Source organism: Periplaneta americana, chromosome 1 (assembly GCF_040183065.1).
Source record: "Periplaneta americana isolate PAMFEO1 chromosome 1, P.americana_PAMFEO1_priV1, whole genome shotgun sequence".
Lineage (NCBI taxonomy): Eukaryota > Metazoa > Arthropoda > Insecta > Blattodea > Blattidae > Periplaneta > Periplaneta americana.
The window spans coordinates 1,433,941-1,460,577 of NC_091117.1; the positions used below are offsets into that span (position 1 = coordinate 1,433,941).

Consider the following 26,637-nt stretch of genomic DNA (forward strand, 5'->3'; position numbering starts at 1 on the left):
GGTTCTTGGTACAGAGGGCGGAGTTTGTACAGATGCAGTGCTCAGCAGTCCATTTCCAATCGAAATAGTGCTGCAGACTTTTTTCTTGGTTTATTACAATTAAATTTCCAATTTTGTTGAATATTTTCCCGTGTTTTGCCCTGGACATTTTGTTTACAATTGTTTTTATACTTTGTGCTGCCTTTTTCTTAAGGATTGTTTTTAATTCATATCAAAGTGAAAACGTGGCTTCTTAGAAACCCATTCTATTCTGTGCAAGAATATTTTGAATCAGAAAATCAAGCTGTAGATATTTTTTAGGTTTCTTTCTCTGAATTGTATTATTATTTTGTAATATATGAGGAAATTCTCATAAATTGTTAAGTTAATTCTTGTTTTATTGTATATAATCGGAACAAATCAAATAATATTTGTGATCAGTGTGTTACAATTTTCATCTAGATATTAGCCTATTTTTGATAATCTTGACTCTCAATTGTAAACTCTAAGGAGTATTTGTGATCATTTTGTTTTATCTTTAGTGTTGTAATAGAATAATTTTCATTTTTGCACGATAATTTCACACGTGTAATTTGACAATGTCATTAGCTTTTGCTATAACGACAGCTGATAAATACTATACTGTACTATACTATACTATTGTAAGTTTTGAGTTTGAGATTTAGTACGGTCCCCTGTTTTACCTGCACTCCTACATGAGAAGACATCTACTGGAAACTAATCTGTTCCTTCAATCTTATCAACAGTGTTAATGTCCTTCTTATATCACTGATGGTATCTGAGTTAGATGTAACAGCTTCTGTTGCTGCATTAGAGTCGACCAACAGAACTGCTTTAGTGAATGTTTTTTTTTTAAATTTGGTGCAAGAGTTGTGTCAGTACTGTCATGTATGGCTTGTAGCTCTCCATCAAATGCAGTTTTTTTGTCCTACTGAATCGTGTTCACTGAACCACAATAAAATTATTCCCAGGTAACTGAACAAGAAACAGGTACCAGGTGGGAAAGAGATGCTACAATGAAATAAAGCTCTATTTTAAAATGGGGGAAGAAACATAAACTGTAAAAGACACAAATTTTAATACACATTCCTGGACTGTGAGAAACCAAATTAAACTGCCACCACCACCACTACAGCAGACAAATTATACCTTTTCAGCTAGCCCTCAAATGTAATCTCACTTCCAATCCTTATTCATATTATACGAGGCACATCCAGAAAGTAAATTTCCCTATTTTTTTAAAAAAAAGAACACACACTTTCAGGAAAACATTTATTGGCAACAGATACAGCAATGTTTCAGCTATTTTTCAACATAGCCACCATCAGAACTGAGACACTTGTCGTATCGTGGGATCAACTTTTGTATCCCTCTGTCGTAGAATTCTGCCGCCTGTGAATGGAACCAGCGTGTGACAGACGTCTTCAGCTCTTCGTCGTTGCCAAAACGCTCACCGGAGGACAGGAATTTCTTGAGGTGCAAGAAAACGTGAAAATCGCTGGGAACAAGATCAGGACTGTAGGGTGGATGATGAAACCACTCCCAGCCAAATTCCGTCAAAACAGCTGCTGTGCGCCGAGCCGTATGTGGACGAGCATTGTCATGGAGGAGCACAACACCTGCAGTAAGCATTCCACGCCTCTGTTTTGAATGGCACGTCGCAATTTTCGCAGTGTTTCACAGTAACGGTCAGCGTTCACTATTTCACCTCTTGGAAGGAAGTCAATGAGCAGAATGCCCTTCCTGTCCCAGAACACCGTGCACATTACTTTCCGTACCGACAGCGTCTGTTTGAATTTCGTCCTGACCGGAGATCCACTATGACGCCAATGCATTGACTGCTGCTTGGTTTCCGGGGTGAAGTGCGAAATCCAAGTCTCATCGCCCGTGACGATCCTTTCGAGGAACTCGTCGCCGTCATCGTGATACCGTTGCAGAAATGTCAGTGCTGCTCCTAAACGTTGCATTTTGTGTTCGGGTGTCAGGTTTTTCGGCACCCACTTTTTTGAACAGCAGGTGCTTAGTGACAATCTCATGCAACAAGAATCGCGATATCTGCGGAAAATGGCTGCTCAGCTCCGTAATCGTGAAGCGACGGTTCTCCATGATGCACTGCCGCACCAGCTCAACACGATCATCATTGATGAGGGACGGTCGCCCACTGCGCTCTTCATCATGGACACTTTGACGACCTTCGGAAAACTGCCTACACCAGCGACGCACCATCTGCTTACTCATGATGTTCGGCCCATAGACCTGACAGAGCTGCCGATGTCAATTGGCGCAATGCTTTGTGCATTAAAGAACTTTATCACCGACCAAACCTCGCAGGCGGTGGGAGAAGGAATAAGAGCTTCCATTTCGGACCACTGCTGCCACGCTACTGGCACCAGGCGGGACCTGTCTGGCTGGCATATGATTGATACGTCATAGATCTGTTACGCATGCGCAATTGATACGGCTAATTACGTTTACTTTCAAGGGGAAAAAAATCGGTAAACTTACTTTCTGGATGCGCCTCGTAAATACTGTGCGACCTATAAATAGTGCTAGAAGTAGAACCTAACGAATCCATGTTTAACAGAGTCAACATTTTTCCAAACGAACACGATGACACGGCAACCAGAGGAAGTAGCCCTCATTAAACGTACTGCTACCTGTCAGTGAGGGGTGTGATCACGAGGCGCTCGGTGCAGCCGAGGTACTCGTTCTGGTACGTGAAGGTCACGTCCGTGATGGCGATCAGGGTCTTGTCCACGTCCTCCTTGAAGTAGAAGCGACACTGCTTCAGCCACTCGAAGTCGTTCACCGAGCGCACATTCAGACGCACCTGCAATCAGATTTGTTGTCACTTTATTCTGTCATGTCATTTTTTAAACCAAGCCTGACAGTCTATGAAGGCCAGCCAACTGTTGTCCTCACGTCCACATGCCTCAGCATGCAAAGGTTTTGATGTTCCGCCCCTGTTAAAATGAAGCCATTTCTACTATTGCTATTAGGCAGTTAACAATAAAGTACCAATAACGCTTGAAGGCATCTGCTTCCTTTTACTAGTAGTAACATCTATATACAAGTTACTAGTGTAACACTTATGTGGAAGAATGTAGCAGTCCTTGTAACTAATAACATCTTATGCAGTCGTGTACGAAAAGCTTTTGTGGAACACAATCTGTCTTATTTATAATAGACACAATCATATTTTTTTGTAAAAGATCATCCCTTATTTTTTTGTAATAGGTCTCTAGAGAGTTGCGTACAGTATTCTTTTGTTTGGTCCATTATGCTGGCTAGCTGTGGTCGCTATTTAATCCATCTGTAACTACAGTAGAACCCCTATTAACCGATTGATGGATTATCTGACTGTCTTTCGCTCACTCTTTTTTTGCTACAGAAACATATGAACTACTACTACACGTTATATAAGTACGTATTTTTTTCTAGAGAGTAATAGTACAAGCCTTTACACTTCCTGTTTGGTCTACTGTTCGAGATGCAGTACTGTACAATTTCTATATAAAATGTATTGCACGAGTGTCAAAAGAAACCTTTCGTGATAAGTATAAAAAAATGCAAATAATTGAGTGATTTGGAGGAAGAGAAACTGTGGCTCATCTCGCATCAGAATACGAGACTGATGTTACAACTGTGCGCGATTTAATAAAAAATTAAGAATAAAGTGTATAGAGTATGTAAATCTACAACATGAGACCTCTACTATCCTTATCTTTCTGCTTACAGCCATTACAAGGAGTTTTCTTGCCCCTTAATTCTAAATGAGGCAGTAGAATAAGTGGACAGCTTCAAATACTTGGGGTGTACTATAAGCAGTAACATGAGCTGCTGCCAGAAGTCAAAAGGAGGACAGCAATGGCCAAGGAAGCTTTTAATAGAAAAAGGAGCATCTTCTGCGGACCTCTGGAGAAAGAACTGAGGAAGAGATTAGTGAAGTGCTTTGTGTGGAGTGTGGCACTGTATGGAGCAGAGACATGGACATTACGACGAAGTGAAGAGAAGCGACTACAAGCATTTGAAATGTGGATGTAGAGAAGAATGGAGCGTGTGATGTGGACAGACAGAATAAGAAATGAAGTTGTGTTGGAAAGAGTGGGTGAAGAAAGAATGATGCTGGAACTAATCAGGAAGAGGAAAAGGAATTGGCTGGGTCACTGGCCGAGAAGAAACTGCTTACTGAAGGATGCACTGGAAGGAATGGTGAACGGGAGAAGAGTTCGGAGCAAAAGAAGATATCAGATGACAGACAACATTAAGATATATGGATCATATGCGGAGAAAACGAGGAAGGCAGAAAATAGGAAAGACTGGAAAAAGCTGGGTTTGCAGTGAAAGACCTGCCCTTTAGTAGAACACTATGAATGAATGGATAAGAGGCGAAAAGAATCGAGATTTCGCGAAGATATATGGAAGATTAGTGATGAGTAATATCTGTAGTCAAAGCATCGGGTTACAAAAAGGAAGAGGTACTCCAACACCAACATGCCAAGCCCTACATGATCTGACACTAACCAGTATGTCGAAGATGTCTCGCTGGTGCACGTGGATGGTGATGAGAGTCTCGAACTTGGTGCGCTCGATCTTGGTGAGGTCCCGCGTGGTCTGGTCGATCAGGGTGTTCAGCAGCTCCAGGAACTTGTTGTTGGTCTCGGACATGACCTTCTTGTCGGCACGTGCCTGCATCAGAGCTGCCTCCCCGTCACGCGTCCAGATCATCTGGATGCCCAGAATCCCCACCTGCCACAATAGAACAATGGCTCTGAAGAAAATAATAAATAGCTTTCAGAGAATAGAATCCCGTCACTAGCTGATGTTAGTCGGTAGTGTTTTCATATCCATCAAGCTAGACATAGGTCCTACTATATAATGAGAAAAAATGCGCTCGAGTTGAGCACTAATGTCCAACTTTAGTCTTTGCCGTAGTCTGTTATTGATTTAACTCTCTTCGCACACGGTGTGATGTGGTATTTCCCACATCTTTGCCCGCACAGCGCACATTTGCAGTCTTCGGTTGGTTCATGGAACTTGTTGTTCACACATATTTTATGGTGAAACCCGTGTATTGAGAGTCTTGTTGTCACGTGTCCCCCTGGTCCAGCTGTCGTCTAGCATGGCTGATGTGGTGTAGAACTCCAGGTCTATCTCCTTCTTCTTCCGGTCTCTTATGCTTACCAGTTCCTGGTAGGGTCCTGTGGATGGTAGCGATCTGATGTCATCTACGAAATATCTCTCTCATGAGCTCATATACAAGGCGGGATGGCGCTGCTTTTCCGACTCCTAGTATCCGTTTCATAAACATAGTCTTGACTTTTTCTATTTTTATCATATCACCGATCTTGAGTTTTTCCCAAATAATCTCTATTCCGTATGTTATAACTGGCGCCACTACTGTTTTGAATATAGGTCCTACTATAAAGTCCACGATCTGACGGGAATTGATCGTGGTTTCCAAGAGCATCAGATATTATTTATGACTGTGTGGTTTGCGATGCCTGGTACAGATGCAGGTCCAATGACGTAATCCAAAGCATTAGCCACTTTGTTATCATGAAAGTAGAGTTGTCAGGTTTTTAGAATGTAAATAAGGGACAGTTGCAATATTTAACTCCAGAAAATACGAGGAAGTTCTAAGAGAGAGTGACAGAAATCTATGAGAATCATTTCAGAGCTTATACTAGCATGTTAAATCACAGTATAAGGAAAAAAACTAACACTAATAGTTAGGGACCTGAATTTTTAGCATCTAGGTATTTCCATCAAAATTAGCATCTACTTTTTTAATCTTTCTTGAGCAGTTGTAGCTGTTCTCCCATTTTACGAAGGAACACGTGTCTCACAACTCTGCCAATATAACTAGAATAATGGTTATTAGAGGAGAAAAATTCCCCCTGGCGCCAGGGATCGAACCCAGGTCCTTTGTTCTACGTCTCGAGCGCTCTAACCTCTCCTCTAATAACCATTGTTACCATAACAGATAAATTTTGTAGGACTAAAAATTAATCTTCACGTAGATAACTAGAATAGCTATCCAGCTCCGCTGCGATCTCAAAAGCAAACAGCCAAATAAACCGACGCGAAGCATTTTAGTCAAGCCATATCGAATATAGAACTTGATAATTGATATTACGATATGTATATAAAATTATCGGACCTTCATTATCGATACCATATACAAAATGTATAGAACTGAGCAGGCAATAATTGATCGACATGTCTTGAGCATTTAAAAAGTGCCTTTAATTTTTGTATATATACACAATGCGCTTTTTGCTTGAAAAATAACATTTTACTGATAAATCGCTATTAAATAGCATTTTTCTCAGATTTCGCAATTTGACAGGAAATTCGCATTTTTTCGCAATTTCAATTCTACTAGAAAATCATGCTAAATCACTTTACAGACGAAGAAAAATACTTTCTATCGCACAATTTAAAAATTCGCGGGTTTCGCAAATACGAAATTTTCAGGTGTCTACTAACAGTATTGGCGGCCGGGTAGCTCAGTTGGTAGACCAGCTGGCTACGGACTGGAAGGTCCGGGGTTCGATCCCAGGTGGTGACAGGATTTTTTCTCGTTGCCAAACTTTCAGAACAGCCCCGAGGTTCACTCAGCCTCCTATAAAATTGAGTACCGGGTGTTTCCTGGGGGTAAAAGGCGGTCAGAGCGTGGTGCCGACCACACCACCTCATTCTAGTGCCGAGGTCATGGAAAGCATGGGGCTCTACCTCCATGCCCCCCCCAAGTGCCTTCATGGCATGTTATGGGGATACCTTTACCTTTTTTTTTTTTTACTAATAGTATTAGAATGTCGTCTACGCCAAAAGTGAGGGGAAGAAAAAAAAACAGGCTGAAAACCTTACATTGACACATAAACAAAATACACGCAAAACGACACTACACACTAGAAACTGAGAACAGTAAATGCATAAATTTCCTAGATATGACAATAATAAATGTACGTAATACACATTTCGTTATGTGAACGACTCACTTGCATAAGTGCTTAGTATCTTAGTATCACTAGGCGCGCAAACTCTACTTGAAAGAACGTACAATACTTCAGCAAAATATTGTTTGGGATAAACTACTGTACATCGACCTAACATGGTGTAGCTACATTCAAAGATGAACAAATATGTTTTATAAGGCGGTTATTTAAATTTTCATTCGGAATTAGCCTAAGTAAATATATGCGAAGATTTTGTTGCGAAAAGTTTGAGTCTGTACTCAGGGAATCGCTCCGTATAAGATTCAGCGTCATACCTGTGCAGGCATCTTGTCGAGGAACGTGAGCAGGTTGAAGTTGAGGTCGTTGATCATGGTGAAGGCCTGCCTGATGATGGCGTGCAGGGACTGCTGCGAGGTCTGCAGCAGACATGTCAGCCAAGTCTCCACACTGCCCTCCGCTCGCACGGCACGCTCCAGCTGTGCACATTATTATCATCATTAACTCCCAGCAGTTAGTAACATAATACTGTCAACACGTTTGAGCTTTTAACACTACAGTAAAACCTCGATAAGACGCGCCCGCTTATTACGCTATCCCGTGTAATACGCTTTTTTTGCCCGGTCCCTGCATATTTCATATATAACGCCTTTATAAAACACCCCGTTTGTTGCGCTCAAGTCCCGCATAATACGCTGATTTTGTGGAATATTTTCGATGTAATTTTCAGCAATGTACTGTAACAACAATGAAACATCTTGGTCATTGAACTCAATGGTGCAATTAACCTGAAAAGTATTGGTATTCGACCCTTTACCTGCGCATTTAAACCTTCATACTTCATACCTTAGTTATGTTGTTGTTTTCTAATGCCAGGTGTTTGACAATAAAGTCATTTGACCTCTTGCACTCCAATATTTTTCAAAGCTATTATCATGGCCAGCCACTGAAGCACAGATTTTGAGGTGTTCCGAATCCATTTCTTGGTTTGAGTTGCATAATGGGCAGTTAGGGGACTGATATATTCCAATTCTATGCAGGTGTTTGGCCAAACAATCATGGCCTGTTGCCAATCTAAATGCAGCTATACCTTAGTTATACCTCACCCTCTTGCTAACCATCTCTCTCAAACAACATTCCTCACTCGGCCGTAATAAAATTCTGGAAATTTTTGCTGGCAGTTTGTTGTCCTTTAGTGTATTGAAGTGTCTGTGAGTGTGATTACAATGAGTGTTAAACGAAAAGCACTTTCTGTGTGGGAAAAATTGGAAATCTTACGAAAGTACGATGAGAACAGTACTCTTACTCAGAAACAACTCTCTGATGCATTAGGAATCCCATTATCGATATTAAGAATGATAATAAAAAATCGCGACTCTATCACTACAGCTGCGACATCGTCGGGAAGCTGTAATCGCAGAAACTGAAGTGTGGTAAACATGAGGACTTGGAGAACACGCACACGGCAAACAACTATAAATGGCTTTTTTTCCAAAGAATTAAGTACAGTACATATTGTAAATGTCTTTGACGTATAGTACAGTAATTACATAATGGAGTAATACGGTATTACCTTTCATGGACCATGTATTTCAATAAAGAAAAATGCTAATAGATACTGTATATAAGTCAAAATTAGTATACCCGCCTAATACGCGGTCCCGGTTAATACGCGGTTTACACCCGGTCCCTTGAACAGTGTCTTATCGGGGTTTTACTGTATTCGAATGGGTATTTTTAATAAAGAACATTTTAATGTTTTTTTTTTTCAAAGAGTCCTTACATCAAAATGAGAATATGTCCAGGATAAAAGGGACGTCTAGCCGTCTTATCTCATCACAAAAATAGCAGCAGTAATTATATAAAACCAATGAAGTAATAAATAAAGACCATCTCCTCAAGAGTCAAACCATCACAAAAATTGATGCAGATAAAAATGCTAGAGAAATATTATGGGGATGCAAGACAGCAAACGAAGGACATACAAAGACAAAAACATTACTAAACAACATATCTTTTCATAGACTCTTCATTGTATTTTTATTTTTTTTTATTTTAGTAGGTTATTTTACGACACTTTATCAACATCTTAGATTATTTAGCATCTGAATGAGATGAAGGTGATAATGCTGGTGAAATGAGTCCGGGGTCCAGCATCGAAAGTTACCCAACATTTGCTCATATTGGGTTGAGGGAAAACCCCGGAAAAAACCTCAACCAGATAACTTGCCCTGACTGGGAATCGAACCCGGGCCACCTGGTTTCGCGGCCAGAAGCGTATGTCCTCTTATTGTAATTTTTCCTGCAACTATCATCGGGTGAAAACCCATTTGTAGTTAATAAATATTCATTCATTCATTTCCTTTCAGCATTGCGGAATGTCACATTGTCCGTTTGTGATTTCAAGAATGAGGCATAATCAGTAGAATGACGCTCCAACTGACCTGTATGGACTCGCCTTCTGAGGAGATGATGGCCGTCATCTTGTTGTACTCCACGTCATGGAACTTGACATAGCGTGTGTTATCAAAGATAGACAGCAGATGGTTCTGAATCGTGTGGGAGTCGGAGGCTTGTCCAAGGATCTCCAGCAGGGCGGGGTCTGACACGAAGAAGAACCTCGGGAACATCATGCGCTTCTTCTCCAAATATCTGGAAAAAAACACGAAAATTGTAATGATCACATGAATATTAATTACATAAATGCTTGAACAAGGTTGCCAGATTGCAAGGCATAGTCCTTTGCTCTCAAAAGGTCGATTACTACACACTTTGAAAGTTATGTACCATTGCTACTGCTATCACTATACCACTTGATATGTGAGGGCTACGATAACTTGGAAGCATAATGAGCATATTAAAACTCAAGAGAAGAATGGAAAAGGACTATCGGAAGATGTGTTACACATTAAAAGCTGATTATTATTATTATTATTATTATTATTATTATTATTATTATTATTTATATTTGGTATTTATGTGCTGGACAACAGCTGTTTGTCAATAGAAGTCCAGCACAGTGATACAAATTAATACAATAATAAATTGAACGACAATGTCACGAATTAACTATATAACCATGACATAATAAACAAAGAATACAAAAACAAAGGTTACAATGGTTCATTTAGACAACAAACAAAAACTAGTAAATTCTAATCAGTGATATACCGGTACCGCAGTATGCAATGGAATACTGTATTACAGAAAATAATTCAAGTATAGATAGAAATTGTTTGCAAATAATATAAAAGAATATGATATTGCCGTCAACAAGTAAGTCTACACATTGAATGGATCGAAATCGCACCCATGCAAGTTAGTAAATAATACTTACTTACAAATGGCTTTTAAGGAACCCAGAGGTTCATTGCCGCCCTCACATAAGCCCGCCATTGGTTCCTATCCTGAGCAAGATTAATCCATTCTCTACCATCATATCCTACCTCTTTCAAATCCATTTTAATATTATCCTCCCATCTACGTCTCGGCATTCCCAAAGGTCTTTTTCCCTCCGGCCTCCCAACTAACACTCTATATGCATTTCTGGATTCGCCCATACGTGCTACATGCTCTGCCCAACTCAAACGTCTGGATTTAATGTTCCTAATTATGTCAGGTGAAGAATACAATGCGTGCAGTTCTGCGTTGTGTAACTTTCTCCATTCTCCTGTAACTTCATCCCTCTTAGCCCCAAATATTTTCCTAAGAACCTTATTCTCAAAAACCCTCAAACTCTTTTCCTCTCTCAAAGTGAGAGTCCAAGTTTCACAGCCATACAGAACAACCGGTAATATAACTGTTGTTACAACAACAACAATAATAATAGTAGTAGTAGTAGTAGTAGTAGTAATAATAATAATAATAATAATAATAATAATAATAATAGCAGCAATAGTAGTAATAGTAATAGTAATAATAATAATAATAATAATAATAATAATAGCAGCAATAGTTGTAATAATAATAATAATAATACCGATAATAATACCGATAATAATAATGATAATAATAATAATAATAATAATAATAATAATAATAATAATAATAATAATAGTGGAATTGTAATGTATGATAAAATTGCTTGAGGTACCATTAGTTTCATCTCAATGTATGCTCCTTTTTCGAAAAACAAGCTTAGACTGAAATAGACAGAAACAGAAACAAGTGGAAAGCTTGTAAAATCAAGGGATTCAGTTTGGCATGGTGCAGTTTGTATTGAAAGCAAGAGTGAAGATGAGGTGCTTGTGGCCTGCACATCAAGATGGACTAATCAAATGAAAACCTCTGGAACTCGTAATAGAAGAAATGGTCTAGAACACGGGACATATTTGAGAACCACGTGCTCAGCAGATGCATGGCATAGTTTGTGAACAGTGTGGAAGTTAAATGGAACCTGAGAATCATGCTCCATGCTGCAACAAACAGGACGCACCCGCTAAGTGACTTCTGGCAGAGCTCCAGCTGCTCCTGCAGGTGGGGCAGCAGCTGCTTCAGCAGGTCGTCGCCCACGCAGCAGGACACCACGCCCGGCGTCTCGTGCGCGCGCTGCATGATCTTCTGCCACGACTTGTCGATCTTGCTGAACCTGCACAACATTACACATCCTGAGGCAGGAGTCGAATACCTTACATCTGGTGGAGCAGTGCCTCACGTCCATCACTTTATATTGTAGGACATAAAATGCTTAAGTGGTCGCAGATCAATAATCTTAACAACGGTTTCAATCAAACAGGTTAATGCTAAATGAGGAAAAAACTCAGAAACTGATCTTAGGCCTCCCCAACATACTAAAAATTATTAAATATCGTGTGTTAAACTGTTAGATGTTTGTTTCGATCCAAAATCAGGCTGGCACAAAAACATGTATTAAATTATCAAGAGTAAGTTTTGTTTTTAGGGACTTGAGGCCATTGATCTCATCAGACAGATATCCTTTGCACTACTGAATATCACATTAACTATGGACTAACTTCTAAAACCTCCTAGTCCTATTTTTCCCGATATACTTTTCGATTGCAGCGATATTTTACTACCGGTACTTAATTAACTTATTATTTCGGAATATGTATGATAAGAACTTTCTTGTGTTAAATATTAACGTAACTTGTTAACATGTTTCGACCTATTTTCGGTCATCTTCGGAACTGGAACAGGAAACAAGAGGCACCAAGACCAACAACGACCAGTTCCGAAGATGACCGAAAATAGGTCGAAACATGTTAACAAGGTACGTTAATATTTAACACAAGAAAGTTCTTATCATACATATTCCGAAGTGATACAGTGTTAAAAGTTGTGTAATCAAGATGTATAACTTATTATTCCCAGAACATGAATTTTACCAGCAATCGAAAAGTATTGGGAATAAATTTGAATAAGGAACAAAAAGAGTTTCCTTCCCAGGCAGGATTCGAACCACGGAAGTCTTAGTTACCAGTCTATCGTGCTGTCAGTGAACAAGGCTCTGAAATCAGCTACAAGGGTTGGTCCGGTTTTTTTTTTTTGCCACTACTGTACCTAGTTTACTTGTTCCGAGACTACAGGATTAAAATGTAAAATTGTCTCCATCTTTTCTTTGCACGTCCATCTTCCCAATGAATTATAAATTTGTGTTTGCCATGGCAGATAGGCAGAGGGCTTTCTTTCAGTAAGATTACAACATTTCTTGTGCATTTCCCCTAGCATTCTTTTTATATTTAATTCAGTTCTTATGGTATTATTTTTTACCTTATCTCTTAGTAAAACACAAAAGGGACGTCACGAATCTCATTCCATAAGTTTCTATTCTTCTCTGATCTTTTTTCTTGTTATTATTTACGTTTCATTAGCATATTGCAAAGCTGGTTTTGATATTCATTCATTCATAGTGTTCTGCCCAAAGGCAGGTCTTTCACTACAAACACAGCATTCTCCAATCTTTCCTATTTTCTGCCTTCCTCTTTGTCTCCTCATATGATCCATATATCTTAATGTCGTCTTTCATCTGATATCTTCTTCTGCCCCGAACTCATCTCCTATTCACCATTCCTTCCAGCGCATCCTTTGGCAAGCAACCCAACCAATTTCTTTTTTTCTTCCTGATCAGTTTCAGCATCATTCTTTCTTCACCCACTCTTCCCAGTACAGCTTCATTTCTAATTTTATCTGTCCATTTCACACACTCCATTTTTCTCCATATCAGCATTTCAAATGCTTCCAGTCGTTTCTCTTCACTCTGTCATAATGCCCATGTTTCTGCCCCAAACATTGCCACACTCCACACAAAGCACTTCGCTAGCCTGGTACATGACTTGAATGTGTGTGATCTTAAAGTAACTTGAAAAAGTGACTACGTCCGACAGCAATACTACTGCGGACCTGCTGTTATCTTATCACTGATGACGTCACTGCTTCCTGCTACACACAAAATGTGACATTTTCTCCGTTTGTACCTTCAATGAAGACGCAAAAGATGAATGCGGCTTTATGATTGAAGAAAACAGACAAGAGATGTGTTTCAGAGCAAAACAAGCTTCTAAAGATGAGCAGCAAATATTACCTACCCCAGCACAATGTGTATTCGTAACAAACAATATAATTAGAACCACCAATGTGCTGATCACATTAGGAGCAGCTGTTCCTCTCACCTCTTGGCTTCCTTTGGCAGCTGCTTGGCGATATCTCCACCCACAAACACGGCTTCCAAGTACACCCACAGGTTCTGTACGAGGAGCCAGCGTTCCAGTATCTCGTTGGTGTTTCCGAGATCTGTGACCCACTGCTGGATCTGCTTGCGGAATGGTGGGTTGTACCTGCCACACAATAACCACGTTACTACTGAACAACTGTCAATAAGTGTAACAACAGCAACAACAACATAATAATAATAATGAGAGATCAACGGGTAAGGAGAAGCGGCACCTCTCAACAGGACTGACCCTACTTGTCCTTAACGTAAGTGGAAAAGATCTGCAAAATGATCTTTATAATATTGCATGTCAGACAGTCTGTGCGTGTCCTGCCCGGAAGATTGTGTTGCAGACAGATCTAAACGAGCAAACCTCGAGAAAAAAATCTAAAGGTATTCCATCGTTAAAAACATAAAACTATTTAGTCACACGTTAAAAAGTGTTAAAATTTTTAAAAAAGGTATATACCTTGGACAGACGGCCCGTTTCGACATGATGTTACGTCTTCATCAGTGTCTCCTGAACTACAGGTGATCTTGAATTCTGCGATGTGCATTTGTCGGTTGTAGGGGTGAGGGTGTGTTGCTCTTATGGTGAGGGCTGGTTGTTTGTGTGTTATCCAGACATCGGATTCTAGGGCAAATGCCTATTTTGTTTCTTTAGGAGAAAAGTAAAAATAATTATTAATATTTGTGTTTCATGGAAATTGAAAGGTATTCAAAGAGTTTTATAGTGCCCTAAAATGCCCTAAAACGGTTATTAGAGCCTAATTTGTTAATATTCGCCTAAAAATGCCTAACTCACTGTAAAGTTTCGCATTATACTCTTACTTTTTATAATTTATACATGCATTCACTGCGAAATTTAAGGCATTTAAAAAGTGGAAAGTTTGCTTCACACCGGCCATGAAACCATTGATAAAGGAAACAAAATGTTTTGAATCTCACGACACTCGCAATAGATTTCACCGAATTTAACATGTTTGGAGGCATAAATGCCGACAAAGAACCAACCTTAGTTTTGAAGCAGGCAACAATCACAACATGTGCTGCTACCGATTCAGAGATATACTAACTTATACTATAAAAATGACTGTTTTCGGTCTGAAACCGATTAGCTGTACTGCCCTTCAGAGTGTCATAAAATCACAATTTTTGGAGAAAGAGTGTTTTTGAAATATTTATGAAAAGGCGTAAAACTGCGAATTAGTAGGGTAAACCGTTACAAAATATTTAAAAGAATGGCCCTCCTAGTGTTAACACTACCAGGAAATGCAACAATAAGTGGAACTTTGTATTTTTGTCCAATTGAATCTCAATAACAACGGTTCATTTGAATGCTCGTTAACAGTTGCTCTTTCCCTCACCTTATTTGTGTTGAGAAGTTTTGAGCGGTAGGACGTTTTCCTATGAGGTTTAACGCGATAATGCCGAAAAATATAAGTGCAAAATCTACATTGATCCGGCAATAGCTAACAGAATATTCAGAATTCACTTATGATGGAAAAATAATATTCTGCAAGATTTGTAGCAAACAGGTATGTAACTTTTTCAGTGAAAGAAAGAAAGAAGTATGATACCTTGATGTGCCTAAAATGCCTATTTTCATTAAAATAGAGCCTAATTTTACAAATTTTGAGCTTATTTTAGGCGCCTAAAACTGCAATTTTTAGTGCCTAAAAATCCGATGTCTAGACTTATGACGTATCATGACATCGAACAATGTATGGGTATTGAACTGTAATTGTGTGTTAAGTATATGTTGTGGGTATGTTTATATATTTCGTATTATTCTAAGATGTTTAACTGTGAACTTTTTGGTGTGATGTGTAAAATTTCCATATCTGTTTCTATATTATTGTAGTCATGATTATTGTTGATAATGTGTTCTGCGTAATTTGATGTGATGTAGGGTTTGGTTATAGCTTTAATATGTTCATTATATCTTGTGTGAAAGGATCTTCCTGTCTGTCCTATGTAAAAATGTGGGCAGCTATTGCATTTTAGTTTGTAAACTCCAGTTGAATTATATTTATTTGATTGTTTAATGTGATTATTTAGATATTTCTGTGTTGAGTTATTTGTTTTCTATGCTATCTTGTATTTTAGTTTTCTGAATGAAGTTGCAATTTTGTGAGTATTGGTATTGTGATATGTTAATGTTATGTATTTATTCTCACGTGGTGTTTGTGTTGGTTTGTTCTGTTTTTGTTTTGCCTTTCCATCGTGATAAGATGAATGGCAGGGCCCTTCAGGTGTGTGGGTGCCTTGATTGCCTGCACCACAACAGACACCCGGGATGGGTTACTCGTGGGGTGGATGCGAAGTGGAACAAGAAACTAACAAACCAACCAACCAGCCGAACTGCTATTCCTGAGGCTAATTCATTTGCAATGTGCTTGGACGACATCATAAGCTCCTCAAGAGTGCAGTGGTTGCTAAATAAAGAATACAGACTTTCTGTTGCTGTATAGAATGTATCTATGAAATGAAATGCTGTAATATTTATGTCTTTTCCAGTTAACTTTCGTAGAGTCCACTTCCGAATGCTGACCTGTTGGACATGAGCGAGCCCAGGATCATGAGGCTGTCCTCCAGCTGGCCGATGGTCTCGGCGGTTGTGTCGCCCCTCAGCAGCAGTTCCCCGCGGTTGTTGAAGGTCTGGAAGGTCAGCTCGTGCACTGTCCACTCATTGGTGACCTGTCTCAACTTGGCCTCGATGTCTTTCTCCTTCATGGCTGAGATGCAGATGTCCTGACAACACAGAGCAAATGCTTCACGTTCCGCTGCTCTAGAGACAGTGTGCAACACGAGAGAGAAATGTTAACAAGACATAGTGAGTATTACAATCAGGAGGCAAGAACATAATATATTACCAAAGAAATTAAATAGTAATGATATTAAGGAAAATAAAGTTAACAAAGATTTAGTTCGAATATAAGTGATTTTTAAGATGCCAGTACAAAGTCGTTTTGATCCCTTTATTGACATTAAACGATGAGGACTTTAAAGGAAAATATAGATTCACCAAGCAATATATATGAATTATTGCGGATATTGTACAAGAAGATTTGAAGCAGGTGAACTGCAAGTTTTAATAGGAAGACAATTCGGAGTGGGTGCATGAGGAATCTATTCTACAATAATGTGCACTTGGGTTTACAGGCTTATAATAACTCAGCCCGACCCATAGTTTTATACAATGAAGTCCCAAGTTTTGTGTATTTGTATTTGTGTTGCATTAATTGTAGTTGTAATGTGCTGTTATATATTACATAATTGATTATTAGTAAATGTGATATGCCCATATCATGTATATGATTTAGTAGATGCAAAAAAATGACTAGGATTATGAAAGGAAGGCTTCAACAAACAGATGCTGTGATGGAAAGAGGTCCTTTATGCAAGAACCCACCTCGATGTCTTCCTTGTACTTGAGCAGCGGAGCCTCCAGGATGTTCTTCAGGCAGAAGTTCTCGCTCTCCAGGTCGAAGTTGTGTTTGAGCACCTCCATGATGCGCTGCCAGTGCCGCGGCTTCATGGCCTTGTTCGCCATCAGCTCCAGCAGCGGACACATGTCGTTGAAGTCGTCCACTGTGCGCTTGAGTGCGTGGAATGCCGGCCACTCCTTCAAGGCTTTGGGCAGCTTGCGACACCTGCAAACAGACAAATATTACGGATTCACATCTACATTTATGGGTCTTGGTACAAACTCAATTCATTTTTATAGGTAACTGAAGCTATTAATTCAGCCTTGGAACAACTATTCCACCATTTTAATTTTTTTTGTAAAGCTGTGAATAATTCTAAGTCTGTTATGGAAGTGATAGTTGCTGTAAAAACAAGTGAAAAAGTTTTCTGAAATAGTACACCAATCCATACAATAAAAGAGGATTGCCTCACATTGCAACACACTAGGCAGTGAAAAGGCACACTTCTTAGCCAGAAAAGGCAAATTAATCACAATAAATCATCATTCCATTCATAAAAATTAATTATACAGAAAGCAATTAATCAAGGTGTAAGATGTAAGACAAGGCTGTAGTATTTCACTATGTTTTTAACATAATTATATGGACGACATTCTTAGAGAATGGAACAACAGATCGCCTAATGGTATTAAAATCACTCCTAATTTTAGTATTAAGACAATGCTATTTGTGGATGACCAGGTTTTAATAAATAAAGGTGAAGATGATCTACAGAAATCAATATATCAGTTACAAAGAATAAGTGAGATGTATAATTTTAAAATTTCGGCACATAAAAACACAAGACAATGGCTTTCAATGAAAAATACAGTGTCAAAACTAAATTACTTTAAATGACACATCTATACAACAGGTGACTAGTTTCAAATACTTGGCTGTGAAGTCGCTTACAAACACACAAGTGAAAGTAGAAACAAACTTTCAATGATCCAGCAGATATGTGGTACAATAATAACAGAACACTGAAAGGTGAAACAAGAAAAGACACATAAATAAAGTTTTATAATATAACAGCAATACCAGTTCTGTTACATGGATCAGACACCTGGACTCTCACAAGAAATTGCAAACATCTGAAATGAATGCAAATCTAGTCTTTCAGGTAAAGCTCCCTGTAAAGCAGATTTGAATAATTTCAAGGGAAAAATTGTTCCGGTGCCGGGTATCGATCCCGGGACCTCTGGTTGAACGTACCAGCGCTCTGCCAACTGAGCTACCCAGGAACTCCACCCGACACTGTCTCAACCTTTCCCTTTATATCCACATAACTCGTGTGGGCTGACAAAACGCCAGAGACCCACATTGAGTGCACACAATCTCTGTGTGACTTGGAATTGTGGTTTTCTGTTAACGTCCACAGTAACGTATATATTATGCAAATCTAGTCTTTCAGGTAAAGCTCCCTGTAAAGAAGATTTGAATAATTTCAAGGGAAAAATTGTTCGATGTGGGTCTCTGGCGTTTCGTCAGCCCACGCGAGTTGTGTGGATATAAAGGGAAAGGTTGAGATGGTGTCGGGTGGAGTTTCCGGATAGCTCAGTTGGCAGAGTGCTGGTACGTTCAACCAGAGGTCCCGGGATCGATACCCGGCCCCGGAACAATTTTTCCCTTTAAATTATTCAAATCTGAAATGAAGTTTCTAAGATCAGTCAAACATTGCACTAAGCTAGATAGAATTAAGAATGACGACATAAGACGCGAACTAAACGTTGTATCACTGGAAGAAAAGATCCGTAATTTTAGGGAGCAGTGAATTGAACAACTAAAGAGAATGGATAGCAACCGAATATTAACATATAGACCAAAAGGAACAAGAGACCAAGGAAACGTTAAGCTGGAACAGACTTTCAGTCTGATCCCTGAAGTGAAGAAGAAGAAGAAAGCAATTTATCAAAATACACAAAAGAGATTCCAGTGACAGTGAAACTAAACAGTGGAATTACGTACACTGAGGGGTAAGACGGTTCACAAACAAATGCTGTACAAGAAAAGGGATAGAACTTCACCCGAAAACTAGAGGCCCTTATCCCTTCTACCAGTCTTCTCAAAGGTTTTCGAAAAAGTTATATATAAGAGAGTATATCATCATCTTGACAGATACAACATTCTTCAAAATGTGTTGTCAGCAACGAACCCGATCTGTGCTGGACAGAAGTCACTTCCTACAGTGTACTGCATTTCAAAATGAAGATAAAACTTCACACCACTGGGATGCAGGAAGTTCTCCAACAAGCCGAGCATTAGCAATCAACCAACCAATTTTTATTCAAGACTCAGAATATGATTCTAAAATGTTAGTATGTAACCAGCATATTTATGGGGGTACCTGCAACTTCAGCTTCAAATAAAGTACTGATTTTAAATTTTAGTTCATCAAAACGTGAATATTCTATAGTGACGTAATTTTAAGCTATTAAAACTTCCCAAAGCTGTGTTATATTCACTATATCATTATTGTTGTTGTTGCTTAAGCAAACATCACGTCTGACCTGTTCTGGAACTCCATGAGCTCGTTGTTGATCTCCTCGATGTTGACCTCGCCCCACGGGATGTCGTAGTAGCTGCTGACGCGGTCGATCACGTCGTTGTACAGCTTGTACAGCTTCTGCAGCAGGTTCAGCTCCTTGCGGATGGTGCCCAGTTCAGGGTAGTCCGTCTGGGGCATCCCAAACAGCTCCTCTCCACTCTGGTAGGTCTGCAGCTTCCGCCACATGCCGTCAAACTGGTTCTGCAATCACAATTACAACAAAATGGGTTTTCTTCAGTGTTCTGCTTCTTGGCTGTCAAAAGTGCATCATTGCTGGGAAGAACTCACAGTTCGACCACGAAGTGGACATGTGCTATCCTCGCAGACCTCCTATTACAACTAGTTCACTAGGGCTACTTCGGATTTAATTCGTTAAATTATTTTCACGTCTTTGCCGCAAGTTTGTGGTTGACTTATTATTATTAGTAGGTAAATACATCAAATATACAGCGTGGGACTCACCTCACCGGCCCTGGCCGGAGGAGAACATCACGGGGGAAGCTGGGAGTGGGGATGTAGTGGAGCTGATAAGTGTTGACAGGCTGAAAGTCTGGCCATTCAGCTACCGCAGGGGTTAATACAGGTATAGTGATTCGTTTACGTTTTTATGAAGCCTGTACTGTAGATGTTATCAGTTCGGAAGCTGGCGAATAGGGGCGTGGTTTCAAGTAGCTTTGGAGTGAGTAAGAGTCATTCTTCATAGGGCCAGGGATGTGAGTCCCATATAATACATATTAACAGATAATTTTTATTTTATAAGTTATTAACAATTAAATTAGTTTTATTATCATGTAATGTTAAATTGTATAGTATTTTTAATTTTATTAAATATCTTTAAATTGTATAACTAAGTTTTCTATGTGTATTACTGTATTAGCCTACTGTTTCTAATTAATTTGTAATATAAATGTAGCTACCAGTAATTTAAATAAGAATAATCAATTTGTAAAATTAGCTGTAATACTAACAATGCTTAAAGCATGTACTACAATCTACTGGGGGGATAATAATAATAATAATAATAATAATAATAATAATAATAGTAATAATAATAATAATAATAATGATAATAATAATAATAATAATAATAATAGTAATAATAATAGTTGTTTTGTATAATTTCAGTGAATATTTAGATCAATGTAATCTCTGTTATTTCCTATTTATTCGTACAATTTGAGTCTATGTGTAGTTCATTGTAATCGTTATCCTTAATTATTTTATATAATTCCAATCTACTACATGTCTATTGAAAGCTAATACATTTTATTACTGGTAGTAGATGGGAAAGTTGAAGTGTTTTTTTTCTAAATAAATCATCATCAATATTATTATTATTATTATTATTATTATTATTATTATTGTTGTTTGGTGATTAGTTAACATGATGCAATTGTAGATACTTTCCTGAAAAGTGAATTTGTAAAATTATCACCTTCTTTTTGCCTTTTAATTTTTTCTGTATATTCGATCATCCAAACGTGTAAATCCTAACAATGATCTTAAGAAGCACATTTGAGCTGCTTCTATGGTTAATGACACTCTTTTTACTTAAAATCCAAATCATATTTCATGTTGCCTTGGATGAAATATTGCTTTCTGGTAGACAGAATTATGTGGCAGTGAAGAGTTACAGGACAGAGGTTGTGGTTCTTTGTAATAGATGGTATCATGAAAGCGCAAGAAATCCAAGTTAGGATAGCATCGAACCTGGAAGAGCAGGAGCCTGTCAGAGGCCTCGCGCGGGGTGAGGCCCGGCATCATGGGTCCCGACGTGCGGTAGTCATGGCAGTACTGCACGGTGTCGCGCTGGAAGCACTCCAGGTTGTGCCGCAGGTCGTCTGCGAAGTGCGGCTGCAGCGACAGCAGCAGGCAGTTGGTGTCCTGCGCCCGCGCCAGCAGCTGCTGCCACGTGTACCGCAGGTTGTCCACCTGCTCCAGGTCTTCCCTGTCCACCGGCAGTTCGTACCGGGTCACGACGTTGAACGCCTCCTGCAACAAAGCAGTTCAAACTGAGGATCTTCCGCAGGAGATGTGAGACAATTTGTTCTCTTTTCTTTCAAGAGAGTTATGAACTCCGCACCTCGATGGGGTCTATCCTCAGCTCCATGTCCACTTCCTGCTCCCGTATCTTCTTCAGCGTGTCCATCACCATTCGCACGTCATCCAGGTCCCTCACCGGACGCTCCAGCTTGCGGTCCATCTCGTTTATCACGGCGTACACGTAGTCCATCTCACGCCGGTACTTCTTCTTCAGCACCTGACCGATGCGGTGCGTGCAGCTCTTGATCTCCGTCAGGAGGCCGAACTTGAGGCGCTCTGTGACATCAAAAAATTAACGAGGTATTAGGCTACAGAAATTAACTATTCCAGGTGCTTTATTGTATGCTGCTAATGCCCTGACACCATTCTCTTGGAAGAAATGTTCTTTTTTAAATAACTTCAGTCTTCCATATACATTCAATTTATTAATTTTAAATAGCCTAGTCCATCTGTAACATACCGGTACATTAGCATTTATAAATTTCATTGCTTCACAATTACTGTTCTCTTTAATGTGTTGCAATACGTGGATTGTAATAAGCATAACAGAATAGACATTTGTTTAGGAGAGATATCAGCACACAAACAGCATGCGAAAAATCACTTTTCCAGCATTAAGAATGTTGAATACATGCATTTCTGTGAAAATTTGAATCTGGAATATATACCGCTTCACAATACTTCGTGCACTGGAAACAATCTGATGGTTATGGTTGAAGTGCACTCACAATTGTGGTGGTGGTGGTAATAATCTATATATATATATAATTTGAACTGGTAATGAAAATTACGGGAAAACGGCTGAAAGGATTTTAATAAATGACCCCTCATTTTGAAGCTTGGAATCCAAAGTTTTTCAGAAAAATAGTAGTTTTCAGTGAAATGTCAATTTTCCTACATCATTTTCCTATTTTCCAAAATCCATATTTCGTCAGTTTTGAGAACTAATTAATTGCATTTCAGAATAAAACAAAACACACACTACAATAAACAATAGACTACTACACTAAGGCCATGACCTACAGGATTGCTGACATACTTAGAGTTCAGATGGCTCAGATTCTTTCACATCATAATGCCAATATGTCGATCTTCATTTGTGTAATTTTTTGATAACGTATAAAAATAATTTACAAGTCTGATTCTCTGGTCTGTAGTTTTCCGAGTACAGCTGTGTATTCGATATTAAGAACTACAAAACTTAAGAATGTTTGGTGACATTATAACCATTAAAAATGAAATATTATTATAGTTAATGCAACACATAATAGTATACTGATGATATGAAAGTGAAATCTTTTCGGGCCTTAAGTCTACTTACTTAAAGAAGATTTTATATTAGATCTTCATTTCTATAATATACTGAGTAACGGCTCTATATATATATATATATATATATATATATATATATATATATATATATATATATATTACTGTACTGAAAACTATAAAACTTACGTAACAGCGTGGTCGATCGTCAGATGTTGCGTCAACATTTGTTGAGACTATAAATTAGGAATGCCTATAACATCGACATCAACGTGAAGTTTCGATTTTATGCACGAGAACGTATAATCTCATAAACTTCTTTCCATCTGACTGTAGATAATTATTTGAAGAGAAGTAACATGACGACGAGATACTAAGGTTATTGTTATGAACTTAACACTACTTGTATTAAACTTGTAGGATATGTGGAAATCAAACCACAGTATAGGGAACATATCTCTATACTGTGTTCAAACAGTGGTTTCCTTCCTGCTCACAAGGAAGTAATGCCATTGTTTAAAACTTCTGTCGTATGTAATTTTAACGTATAATGGATAAACAATTGATCCTCACTACTTTTCCCGCCAAGAGAGCACCTCCTTCTTCTAGCTATGCCTCCGTTTTTCAGTTGCTGACTATAGTCGTGACAGCAGGTTGCAACTTACACTCTTGGCCAACTTATTATGAGATATAATTATTTGGAAGTGTACGTCAGATTTACGTATCAATAGTATTCATAAAAATTTTTTTGTTAGTGCAGTTTATTTATTCCCTTAAGTGTGTTTTATCTAACAAAATAACACTGGATGAAAACTTACGTGGTGATCGACACTACTCTGCAGATCATAGATGAAAGTTCAGATGATGATGCTAATGATGACGCTGAAGGCAATGTAGAGATTGAATATGAAACTTGTGACAATGACAAAGATCTAAGATACAGTAGGAGAGATTGAGAATCACATAGAAAGCAAGCGAATGGAGAAAGAAGGCAAAAAACAAGAAAACAGGAAGAAAAGAAAAGGAGAAGAGAAGAGAAGAGGGCATGAGGGCAGAGGGCACAAGAGCAGGAGAGCACGAAGGCACGAGGGCACGAGAGCACGAGGGCACGGGAGCACGAGGGCATGAGGGCACGAGGGCACGAGGACTAGAGGGCACGAGGACTAGAGGGCACGAGGGCTAGAGGGCACGAGGGCATGAGGGCACGAGGGATGAGGGCACGAGAGCACGAGGGCATGAGGGCACGAGGCCACGAGGGCATGAGGGCACGAGAGCACGAGGGCTAGAGGGCACGAGGGCTAGAGGGCACGAGGGCATGAGGGCACGAGGGCTAGAGGACTAGAGGGCACGAGGGCTAGAGGGCATGAGGGCTAGAGGGCACGAGGGCTAGAGGGCATGAGGGCACGAGGACACGAGGGCTAGAGGGCACGAGGGCTAGAGGGCACGAGGGCACGAGGACAAAGGGCAGAGGGGAGAGAGGAGAGGATATTTTCATAACTCTTCCACAACAACCTGAAATAGCTATTGCTTCACTCTCACATGTAAAACAGACTGATTGTTCTGACATTGTTACTTGCGTTTTCGCATTGGAACTCAAGAACTGAAGATGTATAGGTTAAATAAAAAGTATTTAGCATGAAGAAAACCATTCAGAGGGATAGATCTATGTTTCATTATTATGGCAGCAAATAACTTCCACGCATTGTATTCTTCACCTGACATAATTAGGAACATTAAATCCAGACGTTTGAGATGGGCAGGGCATGTAGCATGTATGGGCGAATCCAGAAATGCATATAGAGTGTTAGTTGGGAGACCGGAGGGAAAAAGATCTTTAGGGAGGCCGAGACGTAGATGGGAAGATAATATTAAAATGGATTTGAGGGAGGTGGGATATGATGGTAGAGAATGGATTAATCTTGCACAGGATAGGGACTGCTGGCGGGCTTATGTGAGGGCGGCAATGAACCTTCGGGTTCCTTAAAAGCCATTTGTAAGTAAGTAAGTAAGTAAGTAATAACTTCCAAAATGTCTGGTATTCTTCATTGGAAATAAATTTGAAAAAATTTAATTTGAACTTGTAATGAACTTAGTTAGCAGCATTTGCTGCACAAGCCACTAGTGTTATTTAAAAGACCCCCCCCCCCCCCGCACTGACCTGCAGAGACAGCCAGGCAGCCACCAAACAGATGCTGGTCCGCCTCGGTTGCGAGCGAGGACTCCAGCTCGCAGTGGCGGCGCAGCCAGCTCTCGAAGTCGTTGAGGCTGGCGTCCAGCATCTCCCGCTTGCTCTGCTCGTTGTTCTTCCACAGGAACTTGTACGGCGCCCAGCGCTCCAGGAACTGCGCCATCTCCTGCAGCAGGGGACACAACCTTCATTCCCTACCCTGTTCACCATCTTGTTGGAGGATTTAGTGAAGAACATGGGAGAGGTGAGAGTACGAGGAAGAAGAATAAAGTGTGTAATATTTACTGATGAAATGGCGTTGTTAGCAGAAGAGGATATGATACTAAAGGATATCTACTGGAGCTAAATGACAGCTGTGAGCAGTATGGAATGAAGATAAATGCAAACAAGACGAATACCATGGTCATAGGAAGAAAAATAAAGAAGGTAAACTTGCGAATTCTAAATGAGGAGTGGAGCAAGTGACAGCTTCAGATACTTGGGGTGTACTATAAGCAGTAACATGAGCTGCTGCCAGGAAGTCAAAAGGAGGATAGCAATGGCAAAGGAAGCTTTTAATAGGAGAAGGAACATCTTCTGCGGACCTCTGGAAAAAGAACTAGACTAGTGAAGTGCTTTGTGTGGAGTGTGGCACTGTATGGGGCAGAAACATGGACATTACGACGAAGTGAAGAAAAGCAACTAGGAGCATTTGAAATGTGGATATGGAGAAGGATGGAACATGTGAAATGGACAGAGAGAATATGAAATGAAGTTGTGTTGGAAAGATTGGGTGAAGAAAGAATGATGCTGATACTGAACAGGAAGAGAAAAAGAAATTGGTTGGACTATTAGCGCAGAAGAAATTGCCTACTGAAGGATGCACTGGAAGGAAAGGTGAAGGGGAGAAGAGTTCGGGGCAGATGAAGATATCAGATGATAGATGACATTAAGATATATGGATCGTATGCGGAGACTAAGAGGAAGGCAGAACACAGGAAAGATTGGATTTGAAGTGAAGGGCCTGCCATTTGATGGGACACTGTATATATATATATATATATATATATATATATATATATTAGCACAGTGTGTTAGATCTGGGCTTCATGGAGCCCACAAATGATTACTTATTAGTCTCGTACCAAAATTACGCCGTAATTCCCTCATTGACATGAGAATTTGTTGGTAGGCATTACTTAAATACACAATAATCAGTAAACTTTATACACTTGAAGAATCAAGACTTTTGTAACATGACTTGTGATTACAGTGAATATCATATGGCGACTGTAGATCTATGCCACACCTCTAACAGCCAGTAACCCACCGTTTTCTCACCTCACATCTTAATAATGTCTCTGTCTAATTAATTCATCAAATCATTACAAATATGTAATCATTATACAAAAAATTCAATCAATGTGATAATGTTAAGGTATGGTACCGGTATTTACTATAAAGGCCCACATAATTTTGCTGATACCTACAGCTCCAAAAAAAAAAAAGAT

The 26,637-nt window shown here is 39.4% G+C and overlaps 1 protein-coding gene across 1 annotated transcript in view; it reads right to left on the reverse strand.

Annotated features, from left to right (window-relative positions):
* Window positions 1–26,637, reverse strand: part of Dhc1 (Dynein heavy chain 1) — a 110,333-nt gene that overhangs the window by 77,369 nt on the left and 6,327 nt on the right. The window contains exons 5-16 of the mRNA XM_069824965.1: window positions 25,118–25,313; window positions 21,731–21,966; window positions 21,358–21,639; window positions 19,610–19,848; window positions 17,045–17,285; window positions 16,184–16,383; window positions 13,589–13,753; window positions 11,395–11,547; window positions 9,404–9,611; window positions 7,277–7,438; window positions 4,525–4,749; window positions 2,658–2,830 (exon numbers count right to left, since the gene is read on the reverse strand). Of these exons, the coding sequence (XP_069681066.1) occupies window positions 2,658–2,830; window positions 4,525–4,749; window positions 7,277–7,438; window positions 9,404–9,611; window positions 11,395–11,547; window positions 13,589–13,753; window positions 16,184–16,383; window positions 17,045–17,285; window positions 19,610–19,848; window positions 21,358–21,639; window positions 21,731–21,966; window positions 25,118–25,313 (2,480 nt within the window). The remainder of the gene's footprint in view (window positions 1–2,657; window positions 2,831–4,524; window positions 4,750–7,276; window positions 7,439–9,403; window positions 9,612–11,394; window positions 11,548–13,588; window positions 13,754–16,183; window positions 16,384–17,044; window positions 17,286–19,609; window positions 19,849–21,357; window positions 21,640–21,730; window positions 21,967–25,117; window positions 25,314–26,637) is intronic.